This window comes from Micromys minutus, assembly GCF_963924665.1.
Source record: "Micromys minutus genome assembly, chromosome: 10".
NCBI lineage: Eukaryota > Metazoa > Chordata > Mammalia > Rodentia > Muridae > Micromys > Micromys minutus.
The window spans coordinates 11,649,552-11,676,885 of record NC_137979.1 but is presented as its reverse complement, the minus strand read 5'-3'; the positions used below and the strand labels follow the sequence as shown (position 1 = coordinate 11,676,885).

At 50.1% G+C, this 27,334-nt stretch overlaps 1 protein-coding gene across 10 annotated transcripts in view; it reads left to right on the top strand.

Annotated features, from left to right (window-relative positions):
* The first annotated feature begins 5,200 nt into the window (after positions 1-5,200).
* The window catches only part of OBSCN (obscurin, cytoskeletal calmodulin and titin-interacting RhoGEF), a 127,691-nt gene continuing 105,557 nt past the window's right edge, over positions 5,201-27,334 (top strand). For all 10 annotated transcript variants that reach the window (XM_080923621.1, XM_080923620.1, XM_080923618.1 and 7 more), the window contains exons 1-11: positions 5,201-5,342; positions 7,930-8,932; positions 9,511-9,780; positions 10,407-10,667; positions 11,026-11,334; positions 11,658-11,924; positions 12,703-12,984; positions 14,260-14,535; positions 17,590-17,865; positions 22,508-22,783; positions 24,502-24,777. In XM_080923621.1, the coding sequence (XP_080779747.1) occupies positions 7,951-8,932; positions 9,511-9,780; positions 10,407-10,667; positions 11,026-11,334; positions 11,658-11,924; positions 12,703-12,984; positions 14,260-14,535; positions 17,590-17,865; positions 22,508-22,783; positions 24,502-24,777 (3,475 nt within the window). In that variant the 5' untranslated portion in view covers positions 5,201-5,342; positions 7,930-7,950. The remainder of the gene's footprint in view (positions 5,343-7,929; positions 8,933-9,510; positions 9,781-10,406; positions 10,668-11,025; positions 11,335-11,657; positions 11,925-12,702; positions 12,985-14,259; positions 14,536-17,589; positions 17,866-22,507; positions 22,784-24,501; positions 24,778-27,334) is intronic.

Here is a 27,334-nt window from a genome sequence, read left to right as displayed (position 1 = left end):
TGGTGGTAGAGCTGCCTGTCTAGCACAAACAAGTACCATATATATATATATACATATATATATATATATATATATATATATATATATGCACATAGTAAGTTACTACTTACTAATTTCTATGTTCCATCTTGGCTGCTCTTGACCCCATTGAGCAGCCGTCTGGGCCGAGTTCTCTTGGCCCCTTTACATGGTGACTCTGCTTCTCTCTCCTGCTCTCACCTGCTTGGTATCTCTTCTCCTCCTCCTTCCTCCCAGCCCCAAGCCCAGGAATCCTAAATCCTGCCTCTGTCCCTCCTCCCCAGCTATTGGCTGCTGGCATCTTTATTTACCAATCAGAACTAACTGGGGGCAGGTTCCCAGAAGCTACGTGCAGACCCTTTCTTAAAAACAGTTTTGGGGACCCAATTAGCATTAGAAGACAAGCAGCTACAAGTACACAACTCTCTGTACCCAAGGCTAGTTCTCATTTTTACTCAGGAGAAACTGGTTTAACCTTGACCAGCTGTATACAGGTAAGCATTAACTTTGACCAGCTGTATACAGGTAGATACATTAACCTTGACCAGCTGTATACAGGTAGATACATTAACTTTGACCAGCTGTATACAGGTAGGCACCTTTCCTTGGGACTATATGCTAAGAGTTTGGTCTGAAAGTGCATTGGAAGGTGATTGTGGGAATTTACTTCCTGTGTTGGAAACATACATTTGACAGGTAGCTGACATCCATGAGGCAGCCAAGCACTGGAAAGCTTCCCAGATAAAGCATCCAGAATGGAATTAAACAGGAGCCTCTCTAGAGTATGCAACTTCTTCTTAGATGTCAGCCCTTACTATACATCCTATTTATCTTAGCACTGAGGAGGCAGAGGCAGGAGGATCTCAATGAGTTCGAGTCCAGCCTGATTGACAAATCAAGTGTCAGGACAGCCAAGGCTGTGACACAAGAGAAACCCTGTCTCAAAAAAAAAAAAAAAAAAAAAAAATCAAACCAAACTAGACCAGACCAGACCAGACCAAGAGAAAAGACATAATGAACGTATTCAGAAACCCTGGAGATCAATTTGGTTTGTTTCTTCTAAAATTATTTTCTTTTATCCCACTTTTACTTTGCTGAGGTGTGACTCATAAAGATCACATGCCTTCTAGGCACGCATGGGACAAGTTGGTATATACACGCATTAGGGAAGAATTCCTGGTCACCCACTACCTTCCCTGCTGAAGCAGGCACGCGGTGACGTTTTACTAACGTGGACATTGGCCTGTAGAGAAGAGTCCCGGAGTTTACTCAGCCGGTCTGTACCTCCTCATTTTCTTCAAATGTTAGAAATAGATCCACTGTTAGGCCGGCAGTGGCTTCCCTGGGGACATAACCAAACAGATAGAGATTAGTCTGAGAGGCTTCTGCACACCCGTGTGGGCCACGGCACTGATCACCGTAGCCAAGGAATGGAAACAACCCAAGTGCTCATCAACTGACCAGTGGGTAAAAACTGTAGGGTGTAGTGTGGTCATTTGATATCCTCAGGGAATTTGCTCCAGGATCCCCAGCCCCCACCCCGCTGATGCCAAAATCCACAACTGTTCAAAGTGGCTTAGGGATTGCATAGGATGCCCACAGAGCTCACATTCACAGTCTTCCTGCTTCACAGCCTCCAGCGCTGGGATTATAGTTTTGTGTCACTGTATCTGGCTTCTCTCGCATCTTAATTCATCTCTAGCTGGCTGTTGATACCCAATACAGTATAAGAGCTGTTTAATAGCTGTCGGCTCTTTCCCCCTGTTCGGATTAATAACCAGAACAGTTCATACATGTTCAAGACAGACAATACTTTTCTTGAGACAGAGTCTCACTGTGTAGCCTTGGCAGACCTGGAACTCACTGTGTAGACCAGGCTGGCCATAAACACCCAATACCTCTGCCTTATGGGTGCTGGGATTAAAGGCATGTGCCACCACAGCTAGTTTTTTTGAATATTTTTAATTTGAGTGTATCCAATTGAATCTGAGGATGAAGAGTTCAAATATTAAATTGGAGTTAAGTATATACACAGAGAGAAATTCTATTCTACCTAAGACAAAATCCCTGTTGTTATCAAGTGCGTGGAGGATACAGAATGACAGGCACTGATTTATCACTCAGATGTGAAGTAAAAGAAAATTGCAAAGAAGCAGTGTAGGTGCTATGGGCTGGCAAGGGGAAATGGTGAGAACTGGCAAAGGGGAAATGGTGAGAACTGGCAAAGGGGAAATGGTGAGAACTGGCAAAGGGGAAATGGTGAGAACTGGCAAAGGGGAAATGGTGAGAACTGGCAAGGGGAGGGTGGATTTGAGTTTAGTATAAGTGTCACATTCAGTGTGTGTGATGTGACTGTGTCCCTGCAGTAGAGAAGTGGCCAGGCTCTTGAGCAGACAGACAGAAACACAGATGTACATAGAAAGAGAGGTGACCCACAACCTGAGGACCCAGGAGTGGTGAAAGCCACTACCAGTACTAGCTTCCAGACAGGAAAAGGGAAGGGCAGTTCCTCTTTCAAACAGTCTGTCTGGAAGCTCATCCAACTTGAAGGAGGGAAGGTGGGAGAGGGGGGCAGGCAGAAGGGGAGGGGTTACAGAGAGAGGGGTGGGAAGACAGAGTAGGAGGGGGGAGGAGTCATTTTAGAGAGGGAGAAAGAGCTGTATAGAACAGGAAGAGTCCAGGCCGTGTGGAAACCCATGGTTGGTTCACTCTGGGGCTGTGACAGCATGACCATGGTCCTGTGTGTCTCCGGCCTCTCTGCTTTTGTCCCATAGGATGTGTGCCCCATAGCCCTGTGTTTGTAACTGCTCCTTCAGGGTCCACGTGCTGCCTTTCAATCTGTGCGTGTCCATCACACAGAGGGATCTCCCTCTTGCAGCCTTTCCCATGCCTGCTGTCTGGGGCATACAAGCAGGTGTTTCAGCTCCCTGGTGGCCATGTTCCCTTCAGTTCTGAGCCTCTCTCTTTAGAAACATCCCAGCTGTGAGGATCCCTGGAAGTGCGTGGGAATTGGTATCTGTGGGTTTGGAGTCAGAATCTGCTTTTCTATTGCATTCCATGACAACTAGAGAACAGCCCTTTTGTCAAAAGACTCAAGAAAGGAATGGGAACAGATCCTGGGCTAAGCACCAAGTCCCCTAGCCTCAGATATATGGACAGTACACAAGGTTGCATGGCCCTTTGCAGTTTTAGGAATCAGACTCAGGTTGGGGGACAGAAAACCCGGCCATGGTGACGCTTCATGGTTGAGCCAGTGTAATAATAGTGAGGACCACCAAGAGACCAGGGCTGCCCTGGACTTAACAGGACCTGGGCCTGACGTCATGTGCTTGAAATCCCAGCCCTCAGGAGGCTGAGGCAGGAGGATTATGAGTGAGTTTAAGGCCAGCCCTGACTACAGAACAAAACGCCAAACAAAATAGGATTCTATTTTTCCCAAGAGGCTCTGGAGGCAGCCAGGGAGCCTAGATGTTTCCCCTGTCTTACCATGTGCGCCCTGGGGGGGGGGGGGTGAGGCTTGCAAGCCTCCACATAAGCTGGTGTCCCCAGGCCTGTGTACACACACGTGGACTAACACCTGTGCAGACACTGACATGCATCGCCACACACCCATACCCATAAGAGCACATATTCATGCAACAACCACGGCTCTTTAGGATATTGCTTCTGGGCCTGGTACCTTCCATGTCTTTCTTTCCTCATTGAGATCAGGCATGATCTCCTTGAAAATGCACACACTAAGCCCTAGGGTGGGGCTTTTGGAGAGATGATGAGTCCATAAGGAAACTTGAGGTAGAATGAATATACTTAAACAAGGACCCTGAGAGTGTCCCTGCTCTCTATGCCAAACAGGGACTGGGGATACTAGTAAGAAGAGGGTCCTTAGCACAGGCTCAGTCATGGCTGGGACCCGGAACCCTGGCCTTATCTCCAGAATAGGTGGAAGACAAGAGGTAAGAAGCAGCCCCCACCCAACTATTTCCAGCTGATTCTTTCTCTGGATCACACAGCATTGGCAACTAGTTAGAGTATATGGGTCGCAAGAGACAAGCCTTGGCATTTCCCCGATTCCCCGAGTCTTTAGATGGGCCTGCAAGGAGAGCTATATACCTCCCTCACTCCTGGCTCCCCATGGTTAGGAAAAACCAAGGATCTCACCAGTTACCCTCACCACACCCCCCACCCAAGGCTTCCCCGCTGCCAGCTCATCTCCCTAGGCAGGGTCCACACAATGCCCACATCTTTTCCCGGGTTTGAGTGGATGGGCAGTCCTGCTTCAGACACAAAGCAGCAGGCACTGCCAAAGTCTACCGTGAAAGGATGAACAGGCCTGCTGGGGCATGAAGCGGCCGGAAGTGACAGTGACAGGCTCCGCCCCAGCATCAGCCACCTTGGCCTTAGCTAGGCTGGTTCTGATTAGGGTTCCACTCTCATTTAAAGCCACCACAGACCCAGAGAGCCTGAGCATGACACACAGGGAGCCTGGGTCACAGGTGTGGACAGGGCAGAGTAGCCACAGTCAGGGATCAGTGTATAGCTCCCGGCTGTCCCCTTACACTGCTGAGACCTGGGAAGGCCAGGAGAGGAGCAGAGCAGGTTGCCCTAGTCCCTTGGAGTAAGCTTGATCCTTAATCCTTCTTAAGGCAAGACTTGGGTCCTGGGGTTCATCCTAGTCTTTGTATATGTCCTGGATTTCTTGGGTACCCGTGGGTTCTTTTAAAGTGCTCCCGAGTTTTTGGGTTGGTTTTGTTAGGCTGATTCTAGACCCCCATGTGGTCCTGTGATCCCTTAGATGTAGTCTTGGTTCCATGTGGTGGTCCCGAGTCCCCTTGATGGTCAGTGCCAAGTCTCTAGGACTGCTGACTGGGCCCTCTTGGCATCATCCTGGGACCATAGGCTCTTTCCCTACCAACTCTCCAGGTTGCTGGTCTGAGGAAGGCTGGACCGGCTACCCTTTCCCCACTACCCTCATCACATTGGGAGGGCACAGGCGTCTTCCTGCTCCTGACCACCTGCCCTTTGCCTCCTTGGGGCTGAGGGTGAAACTGAATCCCGGACAGTGACACCAGGGCTATTTTGGAGCTAGGCTGGGCTGGGCTGACCAGAAACAGGGGGTGGGGCAGGGGCGGGCCTAGCCTTCTTCAGCTGACAGTGTTTGCCTGTCCTTTCGTCCGTCCCTGTCCAGTCTGAGGACCGGCTGGAGTGTGGGCTGCTGGGTGGGAACCACGTCGTCCTGGGCCCCAGGAAGGAGGCAGACCCAGCAGCCCCCAACTCAACATCTGTGCCCCTTGCCTGGGTGCTGCCCCAACCCCTGGTAGACACAGGTGAGAAAGCAGAGCTGCCATGAGGGCCATCTTTTCTTCCTGGAGGTCAGATGGGCTGAAGGTCATGGTGCTCTGTAGAAGGTGGGGACTTTAGGGGTCCAGTCATCCTGGGCCCCTCCCTGAGAAGAGAGAGGGCCGGATGCCAGCTCTGGGCCCTTCTGTAATTCTGAGTTGAGATCTCAGAATGGGAAGGGGCAGTTTGCCTCGAGGGATCTGGGAGGACTGTGGCTGGCACTGTGAAACCACTGCCTGGCTGGGTTACCCCTTAGTCTCCCTGCTGCTTGGGGGTCTGGTGTCCCTGCCCCCAGCTCTTCCGAGATGGATGCCCGCTGACAGCTGGGGCTATTTTGGGCCTGTTGGCTCAGTGGAGGGGACAGCCAGAGGGGTACTGACACTTGACTCCAGGAAAGAATTTCCCGGGGTGTGGGGGAAGTCACAGGCCCAGGGTCTAAGGTGAGGCTGAGCTCAGGGGTTGCCCTTGGAAATTCTTTCTAGAAGGGCATGGGGGCCACAGGTCTGCTCTCTCCCAGTGGTGTGGAGGAGAGGGAGGGCCAGCAAGATGGAGTTCCAGGGAGGGAGTAGTCTCTGCTAAGGACTGAATAGTGACAAGGCCATCAGGTCCCAGGCTTGCTAGCCCCAGTCTGTGTGTCACCTCCCACTTGGTTTATCTAGAAAACTGGTCCACCCTGCAAGCAGCAGACTAGCCACATTCTGTTAATATTGTGAAGGGTGTGGGTTACGGTATGGCCAGTTGCAAGAGCAAGTGGTAGGGGCTCCTGAAAACCATCTTAGGCAGTAGAAGAGTCCAATTCACCTGCTGGGGTGAGGCAGGGGCAAGGAAGGGGTGAGGAAGAGCTGACTTCCTAGGAGGAAGAAGCTCCTCTGAGAGGCTGAGGATGATCACCTGGACCCCTCTGCTTAGTAGATGCAACCTCGAACCCAAACCAGGCATAAGGAGGGGCCTCTCTGGGGATAGATTTTTCTGGAAGCTCCTGTCACATTCTAGTTTCCTCATCTGTAAGAAAAAGAACAGACCCTCAGTGCTGGGAGCCCCTCTTGGGCCTCAGACCTGCTTGGCAGGGTGGTTGAGGGGCTCAGAGGCTGTCATTCCGAACCCACTAATAGTGACCAGTGACTTGGTATGCAACCGACTGGTAACACAGTTGTAGAGGGGATACAGGCCTTGAACAGTGAGATCCAGGGGCAACATCCATGGAGGCCTAGAAAGACTCTAAAATCTCCAATCCAGGACCTGTGGACCTGCTGAGGCTGGACCCTTTAAATATGCGTGTGCCAGGCTGTTTGCACACCCTTGTTCATGCATCTCTGGCTGGACCACTCCAGGCTATGCATAGGATGGTGGGTAGAGGCATAAGGTGCCCTGCCTTGCTTCTGGCGACCTACAGACTGAGCAGGGAACTCTCAAGGTCCCTGAAAGCTGATGTCAAGGCAGACCTTCTACAGAACAGATGCTGAAAGGCAGATCCAGGGGCTGGACTCGGGCCCCAGTTGGTGCTGCCTGACAGCTCTACCTTAACCCTAAGAGATGGGGCCTGTTTGTGGGTGGGGGACAGAGGTGCTGACTGGACAGTGAGTCAGCAAACCAGCCAGTGCTGCCAGCCCTAGTCCAGGATCAGTCTCCTGGAAGAGGATCAGGGGATTAGCTACCTGAAACACAGGACTGGGAACTGGAGGGTCAGGGAGCACAAACCCATCAACTGGCTGGTCCCCCGTCGGGCAGCCCAGGCTGAGAGACTGGAGGCTGTGTCAAAGTAAAGCGGACGCAGAGGTTGTGGTCTCTGCACTGGGGTAGCCATGTCTGCCAGAGGTGGAGGGAGTTAGCTTGTAGAGCCAACTGCAGTGCCCTTTGTTCTTATCAAAGACCTGGTGCAGGTGGAAATTTCACCCACTCACTGGATCAGCGGCAGCTTGGCTGGGGCTAAGTCTTGATTGAGTGGAGGCCAGCCTTATTTGGGCGCTGATGAGTCCTAGACGGACTGAGGCATGCAATCGAGTTCTTGCAGGAGGGTCCAATTTGGCAGGACCATGTTAAGGACTGAATAGTGACAAGACCATCAGGCCCTGGGCTAGCTAGGCCAAGCTGGTCCCCAGCTCTTATAGAGAGAAGCTGGATGTACTGGTCCCAGACTCCGAGGACCCTCCTGCTGCCCTTTATTGGCTACACGGTTCCTACACCCTGCTCTAACCCGGTCCAGGTTTTCCCCGAGAATTGGCAGTATGAGGGCAGACAGGGGCTGGTGGGGTATCTGCAGCCCAGCAAGTGAGGACCCTTTTGTTAGCATGAGCCCCACTTCAGGTGAGGTGGACAGCGCCTTTCCTTTCCTGCTGGTTGAAGAACATGTCCCCTTGAGAGTCAGGAGGACTTCCTGGTTTGAATCTGAACTGTTGGACTTTGGAGCCATTGGAATGGCTTGGGAGTGGAGGAGAAAATTCCTGGTGGGGAGATAGCCCACGTGGAGAGGTCCATTTGGTTAAATTGGCCCCTCCTGGTGACACTGGATGAGGAGGAGGGTAGAATGTGGCACTGACTCATCACCATCATGACCTTCATCTCTGCCTTTTGTAGTCCCCCAACCCTGCTGCCACCATGGACCACTCCTTCAGCGGAGCACCCCGCTTCCTGACGCGGCCAAAGGCCTTTGTGGTATCTGTCGGCAAGGATGCCACGCTGAGCTGCCAGATCGTGGGCAATCCCACGCCACACGTAAGCTGGGAGAAGGACCGGCAGCCAGTGGAGGCAGGAGCACGATTCCGCCTGGCCCAGGACGGGGATGTGTATCGCCTCACCATCCTCGATCTGGCGCTAGGTGATAGCGGGCAGTATGTGTGTCGCGCGAGGAACGCCATAGGGGAGGCCTTCGCCGCCGTAGGCCTGCGAGTGGACTCGGAGGGCACGTGTGCCGAGCAGGCGCCCCACTTTCTGCTGCGGCCCACCTCCATTCGTGTGCGCGAGGGCGCAGACGCCACCTTCCGATGTCGCGTTGGCGGCTCACCACAACCTGCTGTGAGCTGGTCCAAGGACGGGAGGCGCCTGGGCGCGCCCGATGCCCCCCATGTGCGCGTAGAAGATCACGGCCAGGCGAGCGCACTTCGCATCCAGTCCGCGAGGCTTCGCGATGGTGGCACCTACGAAGTCCGAGCAGAGAACCCGCTGGGCTCCGCCAGCGCTGCCGCCGCTCTCGTGGTGGACTCGGACGCCCAGGCTGCCGGACCACCCGGAACCTCCACCGCCACGCTCCTGGCACATCTGCAGCAGCGGCGCGAGGCCATGCGCGCAGAGGGCGTCCCCCCTTCTCCACCCGGTGCTGGCACGCGCACCTGCACGGTGACCGAAGGCAAACACGCGCGCCTCAGCTGCTTTGTGACCGGCGAGCCCAAGCCGGAGACAGTGTGGAAGAAGGACGGGCAGCTGGTGACCGAGGGCCGGCGACACGTAGTGTATGAGGACGAGCAAGAGAACTTCGTCCTTAAGATCCTTTTTTGCAAGCAGTCGGACCGGGGCCTCTACACGTGCACAGCATCCAACCTCGTGGGCCAGACCTACAGCTCGGTGCTGGTGGTCGTGAGAGGTGAGCAAACTTGGAGCCCCGCACATGCGCAGGGCTGATGCTCTTTCCGGACAAACCCCTCTCCCCTCACCTTGTCCTTTCACTTGAGCACCAGCTGCGTTCCCAGGAGATAACCTGATGCAAAGATCCGCTAAGGTCGGGTGGCGACATCCCGAGGTGGAGGTCTGGGCGGCTCTCCTTCCTCAAAACACACAGGGGCGATGATGCCCTCTGGCCTGAACCTTCGCAGTCCTACATCTCTCCCTGCACACCTCTACCTCACACAGCGCCTGCTATTGTTTCTTCCGTGTTCTACTTTCTCCTCTTACTCTCCACTCTGTCCCGGCAGCTCCACGTCCCTTCTTCATCTTTGGTCCCTTGGTCCGTCCGGGGCATCTCTCCTCCTTCTCCCCCCACCCGCCAATCAGATGGTCCACGCCTATGTCCCTGAGTCCTCTCTTGCCTCCTTCTATCTGTTAGCTTCAGGTTCCCTACTCTCATTCCTCGTCACCCACCCTGCTTGCTTGCCTTGTCCCTGGCCCTTGCTCCTGTCAGAGCCCCGCCATTGGCCCCTTTCTCTCATGGCCCCCCTCCCGCAGAGCCCGCGGTGCCCTTCAAGAAGCGGTTGCAGGACCTGGAGGTGCGAGAGAAAGAGTCGGCCACATTCCAGTGCGAGGTGGCTCAGCCAGCCACCGAGGCGGCGTGGTTCAAGGAGGAGACCCGGCTATGGGCCAGCGCCAAGTACGACATCGAGGAGGAGGGCACCGAGCGCCGGCTGACCGTGCGCAACGTCTCGGCAGACGACGACGCGGTGTATATCTGTGAGACCACAGAGGGCAGCCGCACGGTGGCAGAGCTCTCTGTTCAAGGTAGGCGGGCGGGCAGAGAGGAGCTGGTCTGGGCGGGCTCAGGAATGCAAACAAGCCTGCGGGCAGAGGTGTCAGGCCTCTCAACCAAGGGGTACTGATGGTGCCAACTGAGTGTGGGGCAAGAAGGCAGGTGAATGGGGCTAAGTTGAAAGGTACAGGGCAGAGGGGCCAGGATGAGGGGCAGGTAAGGGGCAGGGCAGAGGGGATCTGGGATGTGGGGTAGGGGTGGGGTGGGGTGGGGGTGGGGTCGAGTGGAGTGGGTCAGGTTGACAAGAGGGTGTTCCCTAGAATTGGGGGAATGATAGGCTGGGGTACAGCAGGTGGCACAGTTAGAGAAGGGGACAGAGTGTACAAGCAGTGAGTCAGTAGGTGGGGAGGTTCTAGGGCGTGGAGGTGTGTAGTGGTGTGGGGCTGGGGAGAGTTGAGCCTGGCATTGCCTAGAGGGAGGCTAGGGTTAGGGTTAAGCAAGGGACCAGAAGGTTAGGGAGAGAGAGAAGCAGGCAGGAGGGTGGGGCTGGACTGGATACATAGGAAGGTGGGATGGAGGTCACAAGAGTAGGGATGTACGAAAGGAGTTTGGGGTACACGGGGCTTGTTTTACTGTCTTGGCAATCTTCCCACCCTAGGAAACTTGACCAGAAAGCTGCCTCGGAAGACAGCGGTGAGAACCGGAGACACAGCCATCTTTTGGGTGGAGCTGGCTGCCCCCGAAGGCCCTGTCCAGTGGCTACGGAACCAGGAGGAGATGGTGGCAGGGGGCCGGGTCGCCATCACTGCAGAAGGCACTTGTCACACACTGACCATCTTCCAGTGCACCTTGGAGGACATGGGGGAGGTGGCCTTCGTGGCTGGCGGCTGCCGAACGACCACCCAATTCTGTGTATCAGGTAAGAGCTGGAAAGGATGGTCTTTAGGTGGCCCTCCCTGCAGGGACACACCTGCACCCCTATCTTCCCCTCATACTGTAGGCTTCCCTTACCAATGGAGGTCCAAGGGTGGCAGAAAATTGTGGTCCTGTGTCCTCCGCTCCAAGTTTCTCGCTTGAGGAGGGGACTTCCCACGGCAACTGGGTGGCAGCGGGTCTGGAGAAAGGCTTCTGAACCCTACTGATGGTGGGTGGTACCATCCCATCCTGCAGAGCAGTGTTCAGGGGGAGACTGAAGTGCATTATTCATTTGTTTTCTGGTGACCCCAGACTGAGGGAGGGAGCTCTCAGTTGGTGAGCTAAACCTGTTTTCTATACAGCACCCAGGAGGCCACCCCTGTATTCTCCTGCTGACCCTGTCGCAAAGGCCAAGACAGAGAGTTCTGTGACTCTCAGCTGGTCCCCACCACCCCATGGGGACCGGCCCGTCACTATTGATGGTTATGTGGTGGAGAAGAGGAAGCTGGGTGCCTATGCCTGGAGCAGGTGTCATGAAGCTGAATGGCTGGCCACAACCGAGTTTACTATCACTGGTGTGGCTGAGGAAGGGGACTTCCAGTTCCGAGTGTCAGCCATCAATCACTTTGGCCAGAGTCCTTATCTTGAGTTTCCAGGGACCATGCACTTAGGTGAGTAAGACCATTTAGTTACATCACAGGGGGTTGCCTTCCACCTGCCCTTGAGTTGCCTGACCCCAAAGCATGATCTGCCTCCAGGGGAGCCAGGATGTTCTTAAGGGGAATCTCGATGCAGGCTGGGAGATGCTGGAGCCTCCTAAGATGTTTGGCATCCTAAGACAGGACCTAGGTCCCACTGACCCCGACTCTGTTCAGCAGTCCCAGGGAACTAGGCTTCAGCTACTCCATCTGTGTGGGGACAGGGACGAGGAGGAAGATAAAGGCTGTGTTCTCATCTGTCCCCAACTCTTCCCTTAACGCTGCTTACTCTGCAGTCCCCGTGCTGGCTGTAAAGACACCTCTGAAGGCGGTGGAGGCAGTGGAGGGTGGCGAGGTCACTTTCTCCGTGGACCTCACCGTGGCCTCCTCTGGCGAGTGGTTCTTGGATGGGGAGGCCTTGAAGGCTAGCAGTATATTCGTGATCCGCCGTGACCGAACCCGGCATATGCTCACCATCAGAGAGGTGCCTGCCAGACTGCATGGGGCACAGCTGAAGTTTGTGGCTAATGGCATTGAAACTAGCATCCAAATGGTGGTCCGAGGTAAGCCTGAGTCCCATAGCCCCGTTCTTTATTTCTGCTGTGTGGTGGTGGGCAGGAGGGATAGTCTTCAGAGAAGGCTTGTCTGGAGGCAACGTGACAAAGGGGGCAAGGCAGCTGGGTGCTTAGGGCCATTTAGCCCAGGCTGGCAGTTGAGGCTGGGCTCTTGTGTGCATGTGTACGTGTGTGTGTGTGTGTGTGTGTGTACAAGTGTGTGTATATGTGTGTGTATACAAGTGTGTGTGTGTATGTGTGTGTATACAAGTGTGTGTGTATACAAGTGTGTGTATATATGTGTGTGTGTATGCAAGTGTGTGTGTATACAAGTGTGTGTATATGTGTGTATACAAGTGTGTGTATATGTGTGTGTGTATACAAGTGTGTGTGTGTGTGTGTGTGTTTGTGTGTAAGATGCTCTGAGGTTGAACCATATCTCTGCCTCTTTTCTCATCCTCTCTTCTATCTCTCTACTCCCTCTCTGCCTGTTTCTCTCTCACCCTCCCCCAACTCTCCCTATGCTGGCTTTCCCCTGGCATCCTGGCCCTGCTCACCTGTCCCTTCTCTTCCTCACTCCTCCTTATGCCCCTCTCTTCTCTTGCCTCTCACTGACTTGCTTTTCATGTCTGCTTCTTTACTTCCAACCCACCCTTTTCCCTGGGTCTCTTCCCTTTTATCTCTCTCTCCCGTCATCTCCCCTCTCTTCTCCTTCGCTGCCCATGACTCCTTTTGCCCACCTTCTTGTGGTCTTTTTGTACTTTGTTAAACCATCCCTGACCTGTAGCGGCTCTGGGGCTGCCCAGTAACAAGCTTCCTGCTGTGGCTGCCCGGGAGGTGCTGGCCCAGTTGCACGAGGAGGCACAACTGTTGGCTGAGCTGTCGGACCAGGCTGCTGCGGTGACTTGGCTGAAGGATGGTCGTGAGCTGTCCCTAGGACCCAAGTATGAGATGCAGGTGTCAGCTGGGACACGGGCACTGCTGGTGCGGGACGTGGCACAGGATGATGCTGGCCTTTATGAGTGTGTCAGCCGTGAGAGCCGTATTGCCTACCAGTTGTTGGTGCAAGGTGAGCCAGGTGGGCAGTGGGGCTGATGTCATGTCCTAGTGCTGCGCTGTGGTTCTGGATGTGTATTCTCTGTCTGTAGCTCCAGGCATGCTCTGGGGGGTTTTGGGTAGTGGGGGAGCTGTTTTCTGGTGTATGTGCACGTGTGTTTCTGTGTGTGTGTGTGTGTGTGCACACTCGAATGCATGCACATACATGTGCACATGTGTGTGCCTCTCTGTGTGTGCATTTCCAAGTGTGGGTGCATGCACGTGCACACATCTGTGTGCATGTACCTGCGTGTGTGCAACACTCATGCATACGCATGTACCTGTGCACATGTGTGTATGCGAGTGCCTCTGTGTGTGTGTTACTGGTAGGGGGTAGCTCAGTTCTATAGGATGAAGGACTTCCTAGCTGTGGATAGAACTCTGTGGTCTGGGTCCTGTGTGGTCCTGCACTTACGCCATGTAGGCTTTACTCCTTTTCTTCACCGGTATTGGAGATGGCTAAGTGAAAGCTGTGACTGGAGGCCCAGCTAGACTTCAGGGACACGTGTGCAAGTGTGCTGGGGCAAAGGCAGCAAGATGCTTGGGTCTCTCTTGCTACTGCTTCTTGCAGTGTGACATGGGAGTATGGCATTGGCTGGGGGAAGCTTTGGACACCAGGCAGGGCAAGGGTACCTCCTACTGTCCCCAGCATGACGGTGCTGTGGATGTCCAGCTCTGGCAGAGATGCACACTACCCTTCTGGGGACTGGGCTTCCTCAAACTGGATGACTGGGTGGGTGGGGTCCACATATGTCTCCATACATGAAAAACTCTTTGCTGCATGTGCCGCATTTCTCACGCAGGCTCTAAAAACCTGCAAATGCATACATTCCGTGCATCAGGATTCTGAGTAATATGCATGGCTGTAAGCTTGGCTGTATCCAAAAGCAACACTTGTGCCATGGCCAATGTCATGGTGGGGAAAACCAGGGATGTGTTCATGAATGGTACCTGCCTCTATGTGGTGGAAAGTGCTTCTGAAGCTGCTCAGATTAGGGACTGAGAGGACACTGTCTGTAAGGGCTGGCCTGGTTTATTGTGGCCCTTCCCTGCCAATCTGTTTTGGCCAGTGAAGAGCTAGATATCACATACTCAGGTATAAGAAGAACCACAGCCAAGCAATAGGCCATAGAGGATCATTGTGTCAGGGATTGAGCTTTCCCAGGGCCCAGAGTTTGTTAATCAGAATCCAGAGCGGAGGAGTTTGATAGAATCCTCTGAATAAGTGTCCCTGTTCAACTGTCCCCAGAGGCCAATGTGATGTTTGCCAAGAAGCAGCCAGCTTGCAATGAGGTGAAGGCAGAGGCAGGGGCCAGTGCCACACTGAGCTGCGAGGTGGCCCAGGCCCAGACTGAGGTGACATGGTTCAAGGACGGGAAGAAGCTGAGCTCCAGCTCCAAGGTGCGAGTGGAGGCCTCGGGCTGCTCCAGGAGGCTGGTGGTGCAGCAGGCGGGCAAGGCGGATGCTGGGGAGTACAGCTGTGAGGCCAGGGGACAGAAGGTCTCCTTCCGGCTGGACGTCGCAGGTCAGTCCTTCGGGACAATCTACGTGTGCATTCATAATTAGTACATCTTTTGATGTAATGAATTCTCATTAATGCATAGTGAACTTCTTTGTGTTTTCTGACTTATTTTGCCTTGACCTCTGCCTAATGAGATCTGAGTCTAACTACCCCTGCTTGCTTTGGGCTTCCATTTTTTTCGTCCATCTACCCTCAAGTCTGAATTTGCCAGTGAGTGTGTGTGTGTGGTGTGTGTGTGTGTGTGTGTTCAAACTACAAAGAGTTAAAGTACTAAAACAATTAGTAGCATATTTAAAAGTAGTTTTTGATTTATTCACTTTATTTTGCATATATGAGCATTTTGCTTGAATGCATATGTACTAAGTGTGTACCAGGCGCCTGTGGAGGTAGGAAGGTATCAGATTTTCCATTACTGGAGTTACAGGTGGTTGTGAGCCACTATTGTGCTAGGACCGAACCTGGTTCCTCTGCTAGAGCATCAGGTGCTCTTAACTGCTGAACCATCTTTCTAGTCCCTGGGTCTTAGTTTTTAATCCAGTAGGCTACTCTGTCAGGGATTGAAGATCATTTACACTTAGGATTATTATTAAGAGGAGTTTTCTGATTCTTTCATTTTTAGTGATTGTTTTTCTGGTTGGCTGTTTTAGTTGGATTACTATTCATTTTTTCTTAAAAGATTTATTTTGATTTTATGTGTACAAGTGTTTGCATGTATGCATGTACACTGCATGTATCCAGTGCTCACAGAGGCCTGAAGAGGGCATCAGATCGCCTGGAACTGGATCCACAGAATGTTGGGAGTTGCCACACGAGTGCTGGAAGTTGAACCCTGGTCTTCTGCAAGAGCGGCCATTGCTTTTAACCTGTGAGCCATCTGGCTGGACTCTTTTCCTTTCTCCTCCTTTCCTGTTTTTGTTGTCCCGTTTACTCATTTCCAGGGTTGGTCATGACTGAATGTCTTCTAAGTCTTCTTCGTTCATCTTCTCATGACGTGTATCAATCCTCACACTATTGTGACTAAGACTTTCTCCTCCTCAGAGTTCAGGATTCCTATAGAGTCTTAATGAAGTGCTGTCTTGGATGTCATGAGTTACTTTAGTTTGCTTCTCCTGAACTGTCTTTATTTCTGTTGGCTTTAAGAGATAAAATTATTCTTGGAATAATCCTTGTAGCTGGGGCTTCCTCCAGGGCATGGGATATACTAACCCTTGTTTTCCTAGGATTGGGGTTTTCTACTGAGATGTCTGAGGTTATTCTAATGAGTTTGTCTTTTCAAAGGCAAATACCTTATTACATTTTTAAGTTGTATGTGTAAGTTCATGGTACACATGTGTCGTGATCAGAGTCGCCTTGCAGGGGTCAGTTTTCTCCTCCAAGCAGGTTCTGGGGCTTGAACTCAGGCAGCCAAGCTTGGCAGCGAGTGCTTTATTTGCTGAGCCATCTCACTGCCTCTCTTACCATCCTTTGACATGGTTTTTTTTTTTGTTGAATTTTAGCATGTTCCTTATCATACATCCTATGGAAGATTCTCTGGTCACATTTACTCGGGAGCTGTCAATACCCCTGTGTTCTGATGTTCACATCTTTTTAGTTGGGGAATTCTTTTAAACTATAATTTCATTGAATTCATTTTCTATGCCTTTAGTTTGTATCTCATTTTTTCCCTACCCCATAGACTCTTAGGCTTGCTATCTTTACCATGTCCCAGAGTCCTTGGATGTTGTGGGTATGTTCATGTTTCTTTTCATCACTGCTGTCTGGATGTAGCCTTTCCTGGTGTCTTCCACCCATGATAGACTCTCATATGCTTGATTAGCCTATTCGTGGTGCTACCAGTGCATTTTAGATTTTATTTATTTATTTTTTCATTTCTAGCACATACATGTATATGTATGTATGTATGTATGTATGTATGTATGTATATGTGTGTGTGTGTGTGTGTGTGTGTGTTTGCACTTCAAGATCTCAATGCCCTTGCTCAGTTTCTCATGCATGTTGCTGGTCATTTCTTCTGCATTACAGATTTATTTATATCCTGAACTGCTTTCCTTGCCTTATCCTTATGCCTGTTTGCTTCCACCTTGAACTCATTGGCTACCTTTATGGGTAGATTAAGTCATTTGTCTAGCACTTCTGCCATTTTGGTGTGTTTGAACTCAGGAGTTGAGGAGTTGTGGCCTTTTGGAGGTGTTGTTTCGTGTTGCCCTTTTATGCCAGAATCATTACTTAGTACGAGACTTGAGAATAATTTCTAGACCACAGCTGGTGCAGAGGTTGGCACAGGAGGTGACACCTTTATATTTACACTTATGTCACTAGCAGCACCTTACCAGTCCCAAGTCCTGCAAGGTATGCCGCCATGCTTTGTGAAAATTATTAAACATTTTGAAGGGACCGTGAAGAAGTTAAACCAAGTACACACAATAGGGAAGACCTTCAGGTGATCATTCTTGGTTCAAATGTAGCAAGAGATGCTTCTGTCCAAGTGGGAAAATATTGCACCAAACCCTGGTCAATGATCCATGTGGGGCACTTGCTATACCAGATGCTGAGATGCTTCAAAATCTGAAATGAGACCAAAAGCAATAACAAGATCTAAGTAACTAGTGGGTGAGCTCAGAACAGACAGCGTAGAAGCAGATTTACCCTTCACCCCCCACCCAACCCCAGTGGCTTGTGAGGTACATGAAACACACAGTACAATGAAATCACATTGGATGTCCTCTTTGTACCTGAACAGCCAAGTGCAGGCGGTTAGAGATGTCAAAGCTAAGGTAAAATAGGACCGTAGCAAACGTGATAGCAGATTCCTGAGCAGGTCATAAGTGCATTGGCCATAATGGGTATCATTGCCTGCAAGGGAACTGACATGCTGGAACTGCCCCTGAATATGTGGCAGGATATGTGGATGAACTGTTTTTTTTCCCCAGGAGATACTGGGGCTTCTTCTGGTCACTGCTCCCACAAAGCACGGGGGACATTTTACTATCTAGCCACCCATCCAGACCCTTCCTCTGTGTGGCCTTCCTGATTCTTTGTGTTCTTGTCTGTCCCCAGAGCCCAAGGTGGTGTTTGCCAAGGAGCAGCAGGCACACAGCGAGGTGAAGGCAGAGGCAGGGGCCAGTGCCACACTGAGCTGCGAGGTGGCCCAGGCCCAGACTGAGGTGACATGGTTCAAGGACGGGAAGAAGCTGAGCTCCAGCTCCAAGGTGCGAGTGGAGGCCTCAGGCTGCTCCAGGAGGCTGGTGGTGCAGCAGGCGGGCAAGGCGGACGCTGGGGAGTACAGCTGTGAGGCCAGGGGACAGAAGGTCTCCTTCCGGCTGGACGTGGCAGGTCAGTTGACACTTGACTATGTTATAGAACAAGCCTTGGGGAAGTGTTTTAGTGTGAGCCAGGTGCTGGGTGTGTCGTCCAGGCTTCTCGAGGGCATGTATTGGCTAGTTCTCTACAAGTAACAAGTAACCCCAAACTCAGAGGCACCAAGGAGCAGTATGCTTTTGTCTTCCTAGTCCATGGGGCAGGAGGTACTATGGTCTATACTGACGGCTCAACTCTCCAGTGTGGTGTCATCAGGGATGGGAATCCAAGCCAGACTTGTGCTTGCATCTGAGACATCCCTGTTGGAAGTGGCTGTATGGAGGAGGACACCCTTATAGCAATGGGGCTGCCCTCAGCTGTGTTTGAAGCCTCAGTCTCCCTTTGTGGTCTCTTTGGCTTCAGCACAGCTTGTAGCTGGGGTGGTGGTCTCCATGAGGGCCAACTGGGCCTTTTGTTGAGGTAACCAGGTCTTCCTCATGGTGCAGGAGCACTTGAAGCTCCACTCTGGGTGACCAGAGTGTTACCTCGGCTTATAGTTTATTCAGAGCTGAGCAAAAGGCCCACCTAGTCCCAAGAGCATAGAGAAACAGGCCCTGTTGTGGATAACAGGGTGGTATGTCCCATCATGGAGGGGTCTGGACACCTGGAGGCTCGACCCAGGCAACACCTTTTTGACCTCTTATCATGGAGTCTAGACTTTCTTTTATTCTGTGTCATCCTCTTACCTCTGCCTGCTGGTCACACATGGCTTTCGTGCCCCCAGCCATCACATTCAATGTTCAAAAGAGCAAGTATTGGGAATTAGAGCCCCCTCTCTCTCTGTCTCTGTCTCTCTCATTTTCTCTCTGTCTCTCTAATTCTCTCCCTCATTCTCTCTCTCTCTCTTTTTCTCTCTCTCTCTCTCTCTGTGTGTGTGTGTGTGTGTGTGTGTGTGCGCATACGCTCAGGTATAAGCTGAGATTAGTCATATTTTTCTTTGCTTTCAGGGTCCCGTATCAATACACTGACTAAACTGTTCTCTCACAGTTCCTTGTAGTTGTCTCTTGGCTTCTGATTTATTTTTTTGCTTAGGTCTTTGAAACATTTTGAGTTTGAACAGGGAGAGTTAGTGCATTGCTCACTGTCAACTTTTTCTTTTGTTTTAATTTTTTTTTTTTTCTGGGAGGAGACAGGGTCTCACTCTGTAGTCATGGCTGGCCTGGAATTTGTTACGTAGGGTGGTTTGGCCTCAAACTTACGGAGATGTGTCCAGCTCTGTCTCTGAAGTGATGGGATTAAAAGCATGTGCTATCATGCAGGGCAAACTAATGTAATTAAAAACTTGCCTGCATGTATGAATGCCTACCATGTCTGTGCCGTGCCCAAGGATACAGAAATGGCAGTATGTCCTGGAGTTGGAGGTACAGCTGGTTGTGATACCAGGAACCAAACACTAGTTCTCTTGCAAGAGCAGCACACACTCTTAACTGCTGAGCCACGTCTCTGGCCCAGGATGACTGTACTTTTATAGTGAGTTTAAAAATCGGAAAGTGGAACTCCTCCAGTTATGTTTCCTTCTCTTTTAAAATGGATTTGTCTATTTCTCTTAAAAATTATTTTACATGTATCAGTGTTGTACCTGAAGATCTGTCTGTGCAGCACATGTTTACCTGGTGCCCATGAACACCAGAAGAGGGCATCAGATCCCATTACAGATGGTTGTGAGCTACAATGTGGCTGCTGGGAGCAGAACTCAGATCCTCTGGAAGAGCAGTCAGTGCTCTTAGGCACCGAGCCATCCTAGGCACCCTAACTTTCCCTGTTAACCTGAATGTCACTTCTCAAGACGTACAAGTAAGGAGGTATGGTTTATATGACCGCACAGGGGGAAAAATATTGCCATTTCGAGATGAGACTTCAAATCTATGATTGTGGTATGCCTTCCCATGTGCTTATTCATCTGGATGTTTTCAGACTTACACTTGTTCATGAACTTATTATTACTAAGTGTTTATTTTCTAGTGTCACCATGGTGATGGAATTCTTCCTTAACTCTCCCTTCTTCTTTTGAAAACTTCATACCTGTATAGATCTTGGTCACATCCACCCCAACTCCATCCCTCCAGCTCTTCCTGACCACACCCAACAGATCTCCCATTTCCTTCTTTCTTTCCTTTCTTTCTCCCACTAAGCTCAGTTAGTGCTGCCCGTGTGGGCATGTGCATTCCCAATCCTCCACTGGGGCATGGGTAACTTAGCGGTGGTGACCCTCTCAAAGAACAATGACTCCTAAGCTCCCAGTAGCCATCAGATGCCACCGGCCACCTGGCTGATGTACAGCAAGAAGCCTGATTTCTGTGCATTCATCTCGTACCTGCAACTGGGCGGGGCCTGCTTATTAATGCAAAATGCTCCTGTGATCCCCGAGGATCTCTAGGTAATAGGCAGGCGATTGTTTCTGAAGGTAGAGAGGGCTGTGCATCTTATTTCTGGTCTGGATGCTCTTGTGTTTGGGTTACCGACTGCAGGGCTCTCCAGGCTTTCTGTCTTCTCTTTCTCCTCTTCGGCCCCTTTCTGTGGAGTTTTCCAGGAATTTGCTTGTTTGTTTTATCTAGGTTATCTTATTTGTTATGTATGTATTTATGTATGTATGTAGATATATATTCACCCAAACCACCCACCAATCCATCCATCCATCCATCCATCCATCCATCCATCCATCCATCCATCGATCGATCGATCTATCTATCTATCTATCTATCTATCTATCTATCTATCTATCTATCTATCTATCTATCTATCAGGTTTGGTTTTCAAGACAGGGTTTCTCTGTGCAGCCTTGGCTGTCCTGGAACACATTCTGAAGAACAGGTTGGCTTTGAACTCACAGAGATCTGCCTGCCTCTGCTTTCTGAGGACTGGGATCAGAGGTGTGCGCCAGGCTTACTTGATGATGCAGTCATTCAGGATATGGTTTTGAAAACCTTTGTACTTGTGGAGAATCTGTTTTAATGTTTTTGTTTTTATTTTGAATTTTAATAAATTGAGTTATTTCTTTTTTCTTAGTTGAACTGGTTGTTGGTCTGCTCAACTGATTTTTTTCAAAGAATTAACTTTTTATTTTCTTGAATCTCTATACTGTTCTCTTTAGAAAAGAAAGTTTAGTTAAAATTGTCACCAACATCCGTTGCTGGTAGTGTTTGTGTGTTAGTGGTCTCTCTGAGCTAGGTTAGAAAGAGCAAATTCCTCATCACATGATTGGATAGTGCTAGTCTGTAGCTGTTGCCATGGATACAACACTAAGCAAGCAGCCTCAGCATCACCTTAGGCCTTCACAGAGCCTCAAGGTAGCCCAGGAGGCCTTTCTAAACATGGAGGATGTGCTAGGAGACATTGTGCCAACACGTTTCTAAGCCCAAGGTCGAATTTCATTCCCTAACTTTTGGTCACATTTGTCTGCTACAAGCTGCTCTCCATCACACAGGGAAGCCTGGGGTTTGGCAAAGACTTCCTGTTGCTCTATGGTCCTTTCTGGGGACACTGCTCTACACTGGAAACTCAGAGCCAGTGGAGACAGCCTGTGAGTGACATTCAGGGGTCACCGCACATGCCAGACAATTCTAGTTGTCTGGGGACTTGGTCTGCCCTGCTTTGTCTGTGGCTGCTGAGGCACTACTGGGTTCAAGACCACCTTGAAGTGGAGGGGATGAGGAGCAGTGATATAAAATTCCTCACGTCTAGCAGTTGTGACCTGGACTCAGTGGTTTTTCTAGACCATATGTCTATTGTTCCTCAGATTAACCATAAGCCTTTGCAATTTCCAGAGTTCTGAAGGTTGATTCTAATCCTTTCTCATTTGTTTGTTCATTATGGTGGGGTGGGGAAGAGCAACTGCTTCAATCGCTTTTATGATAAAAATGGGAAAGAAACTACAGATTTGTAATTGGAAGGGCATTCAAGGGCTCATGCTCACCCTGTTGAGCCATCCTACCTGTGAGCATTTGGAGACAACCAGACATGTCCACCAAAGGGAGTGGTCCTTTGTCCTTAAGGTTCTTGGATATAGGGGCATGGAGGTGGCATGTTTAGCTTTTAGGAGGTTAAATGGAGAATTGATTTGTACAGTGGGAGACGGAAGGTGAGGAGAGCAGGTGTGAGGCTCTTCCTTACTGCAGGAAGGAGAAGATGAGGTCTGGGGAAAGACAGTGACTGAGAACGTGGAGAGGAAGTGGCTTGAGAGCTGTTGTAGAGGCAAGTACAACCCCAAGGGGCATGACGAGGAAAGGAGAGGGAGCTGTAAGGTGTGGTGTAGACTTGGGCAACAAGAAACAGAGAAAGAAAGATGGCACAGTATCCAAAGTTCCAAGGCAAACAACCATCAACCTCAGATTCCATTCCCAACTAAGATGTCATTCAGAAACAACTGTCAACCTCAGATTCCATTCCCAACTAAGCTGTCATTCAGAAGGGAAGGCAAAATATCACTGTTTCGAGAAGTACTCCAGAGAGTCTAGCATTCACAACAACCTTCACTGAGAGATTGGTCAACGGATATACTGCTCAATTTAAAAACCTTAATCAAGAGTAATAGAATGTTGTCTTAGGGTTACCTGACTTGGGGAATCCGAGGTGGACCCTAATTTAGTTATAGCAACTGTATGTTCCTGTTTATTTGCAGAGCCCAAGGTGGTGTTTGCCAAGGAGCAGCAGGCACACAGCGAGGTGAAGGCAGAGGCAGGGGCCAGTGCCACACTGAGCTGCGAGGTGGCCCAGGCCCAGACTGAGGTGACATGGTTCAAGGACGGGAAGAAGCTGAGCTCCAGCTCCAAGGTGCGAGTGGAGGCCTCGGGCTGCTCCAGGAGGCTGGTGGTGCAGCAGGCGGGCAAGGCGGATGCTGGGGAGTACAGCTGTGAGGCCGGGGGACAGAAGGTCTCCTTCCGGCTGGACGTCGCAGGTGGGTGTTGAGACACTAAATGAGTTTGCAAATGTTATGAGCCTGGCTATGGGCAAGCAGGCCAGTGTTTTTCCCACTGAGTATCATCTTTGCCTAGCTCCTATCCTCTGCTAGTTTCATCCATGTGCTGGTCCTGGTGCATTTGGTGGATACATGTTTATCTTGGCCAGGGATCTTGTGTGCCTCACAAAGTGTCTTCATGCTGTAATGTCCCATGTCATGTTCTTAGCACCTGCTAAGATCTACCACTGTTCCTTGGAGCATGGACTCTGGTCCTACCTGTGTGCAGGGCTGAGGTGACCAATGTCTCTCTGTGGAGGTCTCTTACATAGCATTCTGTGGTCTCATTCAGTCCCCCATGAGGCGTCTACTAAAGAGAAATTTTGATTCATGTTCAGCCAGGGTAAGGAGACAGTATAGTCACATGATCATATTTGAAACTGTGTCAGCTCTGAACCACGGGCTGTGAGGGTACAGTGAAGTGTTCTAGAATATTCTCTGCCCTTTCCCTGGGTACTAATGCAGGACTGAGAACAAGACCTTTCTCAGTCCAGTTATGCTTGGCTCAGAGACTTAAGGCATCGGAAACTCAACAACCACCAAAAGTCAACCGGAGACAATGGCTCTTGGTTTGTTGATTCACGCCAATGAAAATAAGAGATTGGGACAAGGGTAAGAGAAAGCAAAGTGGAAGCCCGCTTTGTTAAGAGACCTTAGGCAAAAGTGAGAGAAACTCCCCAGAGTGGGAGGGGTTCTCAGAGAGGAGAAGGCACTGAACTTCTTTGTCTGGAAGTTTTTATAGGACTATGGCAGAAACTGGGCAAAGGCTGAGGTTTTGTTTTAGTTAAATTACATTTTAGTTAAACAATTAGAGCCCCATATCTAGTTCCTGACCTCCTAGTCCAACCAAAGATTTCAGCTGCAGTGCCTGCCCAGTTAGGGGTAAAACACATCCTGGGCATCTCTGACCCCAACAGCCTGCTCCCTGTAGGTCACATAGTTGGTGATGCTGTCCTCTGTCCTTGAAGGTGTCTCAAATGATGTTATTTATACTAAGCTCATGGCTACCAAGAAGTAGCGGTGGAAGTTGTTCTTAGTGAATTTCCAGTCTATGGGATGGTTAGGAGTGGCTAGTGACTTAACTAGTCACCATGGGCCCTTCTCCCATATAACTCACATAAGCTAGCTCTTCCATTAGTTCAAGCAGGCTGCCTTATTCTGTGACATCATCTAGATCTGAGCACACAGTGATCTGTGGAGTGCTGAGAGAGAGAGAGAGAGAGAGAGAGAGAGAGAGAGAGAGAGAGAGAGAGCGCAGAAAGCGCACATGCCTGTACATCCTGCTTGTGCATGCTAGGTAAGGTAAGTGCTTTACCAGTGTGCTTCAGCTACATCCAAGCTAAAGTCTTCTGCATGAGAATTCCCCCTTTGAATCTGACTAATATTTGCAGGTGGAAAGGATGGACCAGCCCATGGCTGACTTTCGGTTATCAAGTGTTTATTCGGACTTTCCCCAATCATTCTGCTCTTCCTGAACTGCCCCTGAGGCAGGAGTGGAACTTGCAGTTTTATCCTAAGAGGTCCAGGGCCATTTTTGGGTTCAGTGAGGACAGAGCCTCAAGGGTGTTCGTCACTCACAGCAGCCTCATCCAGGTCTTTCTCTGTGTGACTTTCATGACTCGAATGGTTTCTGATTCTGTGTCACTGTCTGTCCCCAGAGCCCAAGTTGGTGTTTGCCAAGAAGCAGCAAACACACAGCGAGGTGAAGGCAGAGGCAGGGGCCAGTGCCACACTGAGCTGTGAGGTGGCCCAGGCCCAGACTGAGGTGACATGGTTCAAGGACGGGAAGAAGCTGAGCTCCAGCTCCAAGGTGCGAGTGGAGGCCTCGGGCTGCTCCAGGAGGCTGGTGGTGCAGCAGGCGGGCAAGGCGGACGCTGGGGAGTACAGCTGTGAGGCCGGGGGACAGAAGGTCTCCTTCCAGCTGGAGGTCCCAGGTGGGTGGGTGTTCAGGGATCAAGGCTGCTTGTTTGCATGTGGTGGGAGATGAGCTAATGGCCTAGATGATCCTGTCTCTGCACATGTCCCTGTATTCTCTGTCAAACTACTTTCTTCATGCTGGGGGGTGCAGGAGAGAGGAAGGGGGTTGGGTCCCGGAGTCCTGGAATGCACACACCCAGAGACCTAGAATACTTCACTAGACCCCTAAATACTAAATCTCTCTTGGGCACTGCTCTGGGGACCAAGCCTCCAACATCTGGGTGATTGAGGAGCATTTCCGGTTCCTAACAGCACACCCAAAGAAAAGGTAGGGACCTTTGACACACCAATTTAGAATATGCTAAAATCAAGTAGCGAGGACATAAGTGTCTTAGTGCAGGGATAGGCGGTCATACTGAAAGGGCAGAAATGTCCCCTCACAATAACGATTCCCCCACCACACCTATACCTAGTTCTGGGACTCATGGAGGGGCTGCAGACAGTATGATTGTTGCACAGAACATTTTGGACCCTATTGAAAAACACTGCAGTAACCACCACCTACAAAGCCAGTCAGGCAGAGTCCCAGACTTAGAACAGAAAGAGAAACACAAACCCTCAAGGTGCCCTGTCGATGTTTCTCTGATTCCAGTTCTGAACTGGATTCACTGTTTTTGACCAATGTATAGTGGCACTCAGGGAGGTGCAGTGTGGAGCCTGGTAGCATGTTTGCGATGTGCACTGATGTGCAAGGATCACACTCTGGCTGTCAATGTTTTCACATTGTGTGTTGCATGGAGTTACTTGAAGTACTTAGGTAGTTTCTCTAAGATATAAGAGAACAACAGAACTTATAGAATGGGTATATGTGCCAATGGAACATAAACATACACTTCTGGAACACACACACACACACACACACACTCACACACACACACTCACACACACACACACACACTCACACACACACACACACACACACACACACACACACACACACACACACTCTCTGTATATTCTAAGCACAGCCTTACTGCTGAGCCACCCTAGTCCCCAGGAACAAGTTCTTTAACAGAACAAACACAGTGACCATAAAACACATCTGAATACGATGAAATCTAAAACTGTGACTTAGGTCTGGATATAGGATTCAGCAGGTAAATGTTTTGCTGAACAGACTTTATGACCTGAGTTCAATCTCTGGGATTCACATAAACACATGAGAACCAACTCCACACAGTTGTCCTCTGGCCTTCACCTGCAAGCTGTGGAACACCTCCGCCCCCATATCAATACAACAATAATGTTCAATAAACATTAAAACACCCAGGGATTTAGCAGAGTCTTCTATAAATGCTGAGAAGCAGAACAATGAAACAAGGGAAGTGTCTGTCGTGGGTGTGGTTGTCAGTTCTCTAGTGTGAACATATGCACAGAGATCCTTAAGTGAGTGCCTAAAAGACAGTAGTATTGAAAGTTGGACTGGGGTGGGGAGATGGCTCAGTGGTTCAAGCACTGACTACTAGTTTTCCAAAGTACCCAGGTTCGATTCCCAGCACCACGTGGTAGCTCTCAAGACTCTAACTTCAGTTCCAGGACACTAAACACACTCATACAAACATACATGTAGGCAAAATACAATGCACATAAAATAAAAATAAAATATGTTTTTAAAAGTGGGCCCATGTTCTGCCCAGTGACACCAGAAAGGAGCAGCGTGGTGTGTGTCAAATTGTGACAGCCATTCTTTTTATCCTGAGTAACACACCATGGCTTTCCTTACACATTGTTCTCTATGGCTCTACAATATATGGAAAATTGCAGAAATAAATCATCGGGTGGGTTGTGAGGGTATCACAGCACTTCTGTTCAGTTGGTCTGTATTTTAATTATTAATTTTAAATCTTAATTATTAATATTAATGCTCCAGAGTGTGGGCTTTTGTTATACCCCATTGCTTTAACTTTTCTATTTTATCATTAATTGCGAAATTTTTTGGTTTTCATTTATTTTGAGGCAGTCTTTCTACATATCCCTGACCATTTTGGAACACACTCTGTAGACCAGGCTGGCTAAGAACTCATAAAGTCCACCTGCCTCTGCTAACCAAGTACTGGGATTAAAGGGTGAGCACAGCCACATCAATTTTTTTTGAGACAATGTCTTATGTAGCCTTGGCTGGCCTTGCCTGGATCTTTCTATATAGACCAGGCTAGCCCCAAACTCACAGAAATCTGCCTTTTTCTGCTCCTAAGTTCTGGGATTAAAGCCATTCTTTTCTTACTTTGCTCAATTATCAACTAAACTTTGTCAGGGGCACTTCAGGAAAAACATATCTATCTGTCTGTCTATCTATCTATCTATCTATCTATCTATCTATCGTGTTTGTTATGATCTGTATTTGAGGCACCTATTACAGGACTTGGAATGTTCTCTGGGTAAATAGGAAGAATGACTTTCCCTGTGCTTAGAGGCCTTAGGGCTTCTCCTGAGCCTTGTGTAGAGCCTGGGTGATACTCTCCTCCAGCTGACCCACCCAGAGTGTTTCTGGTTGAAACTGTGCTGCTCTAGACA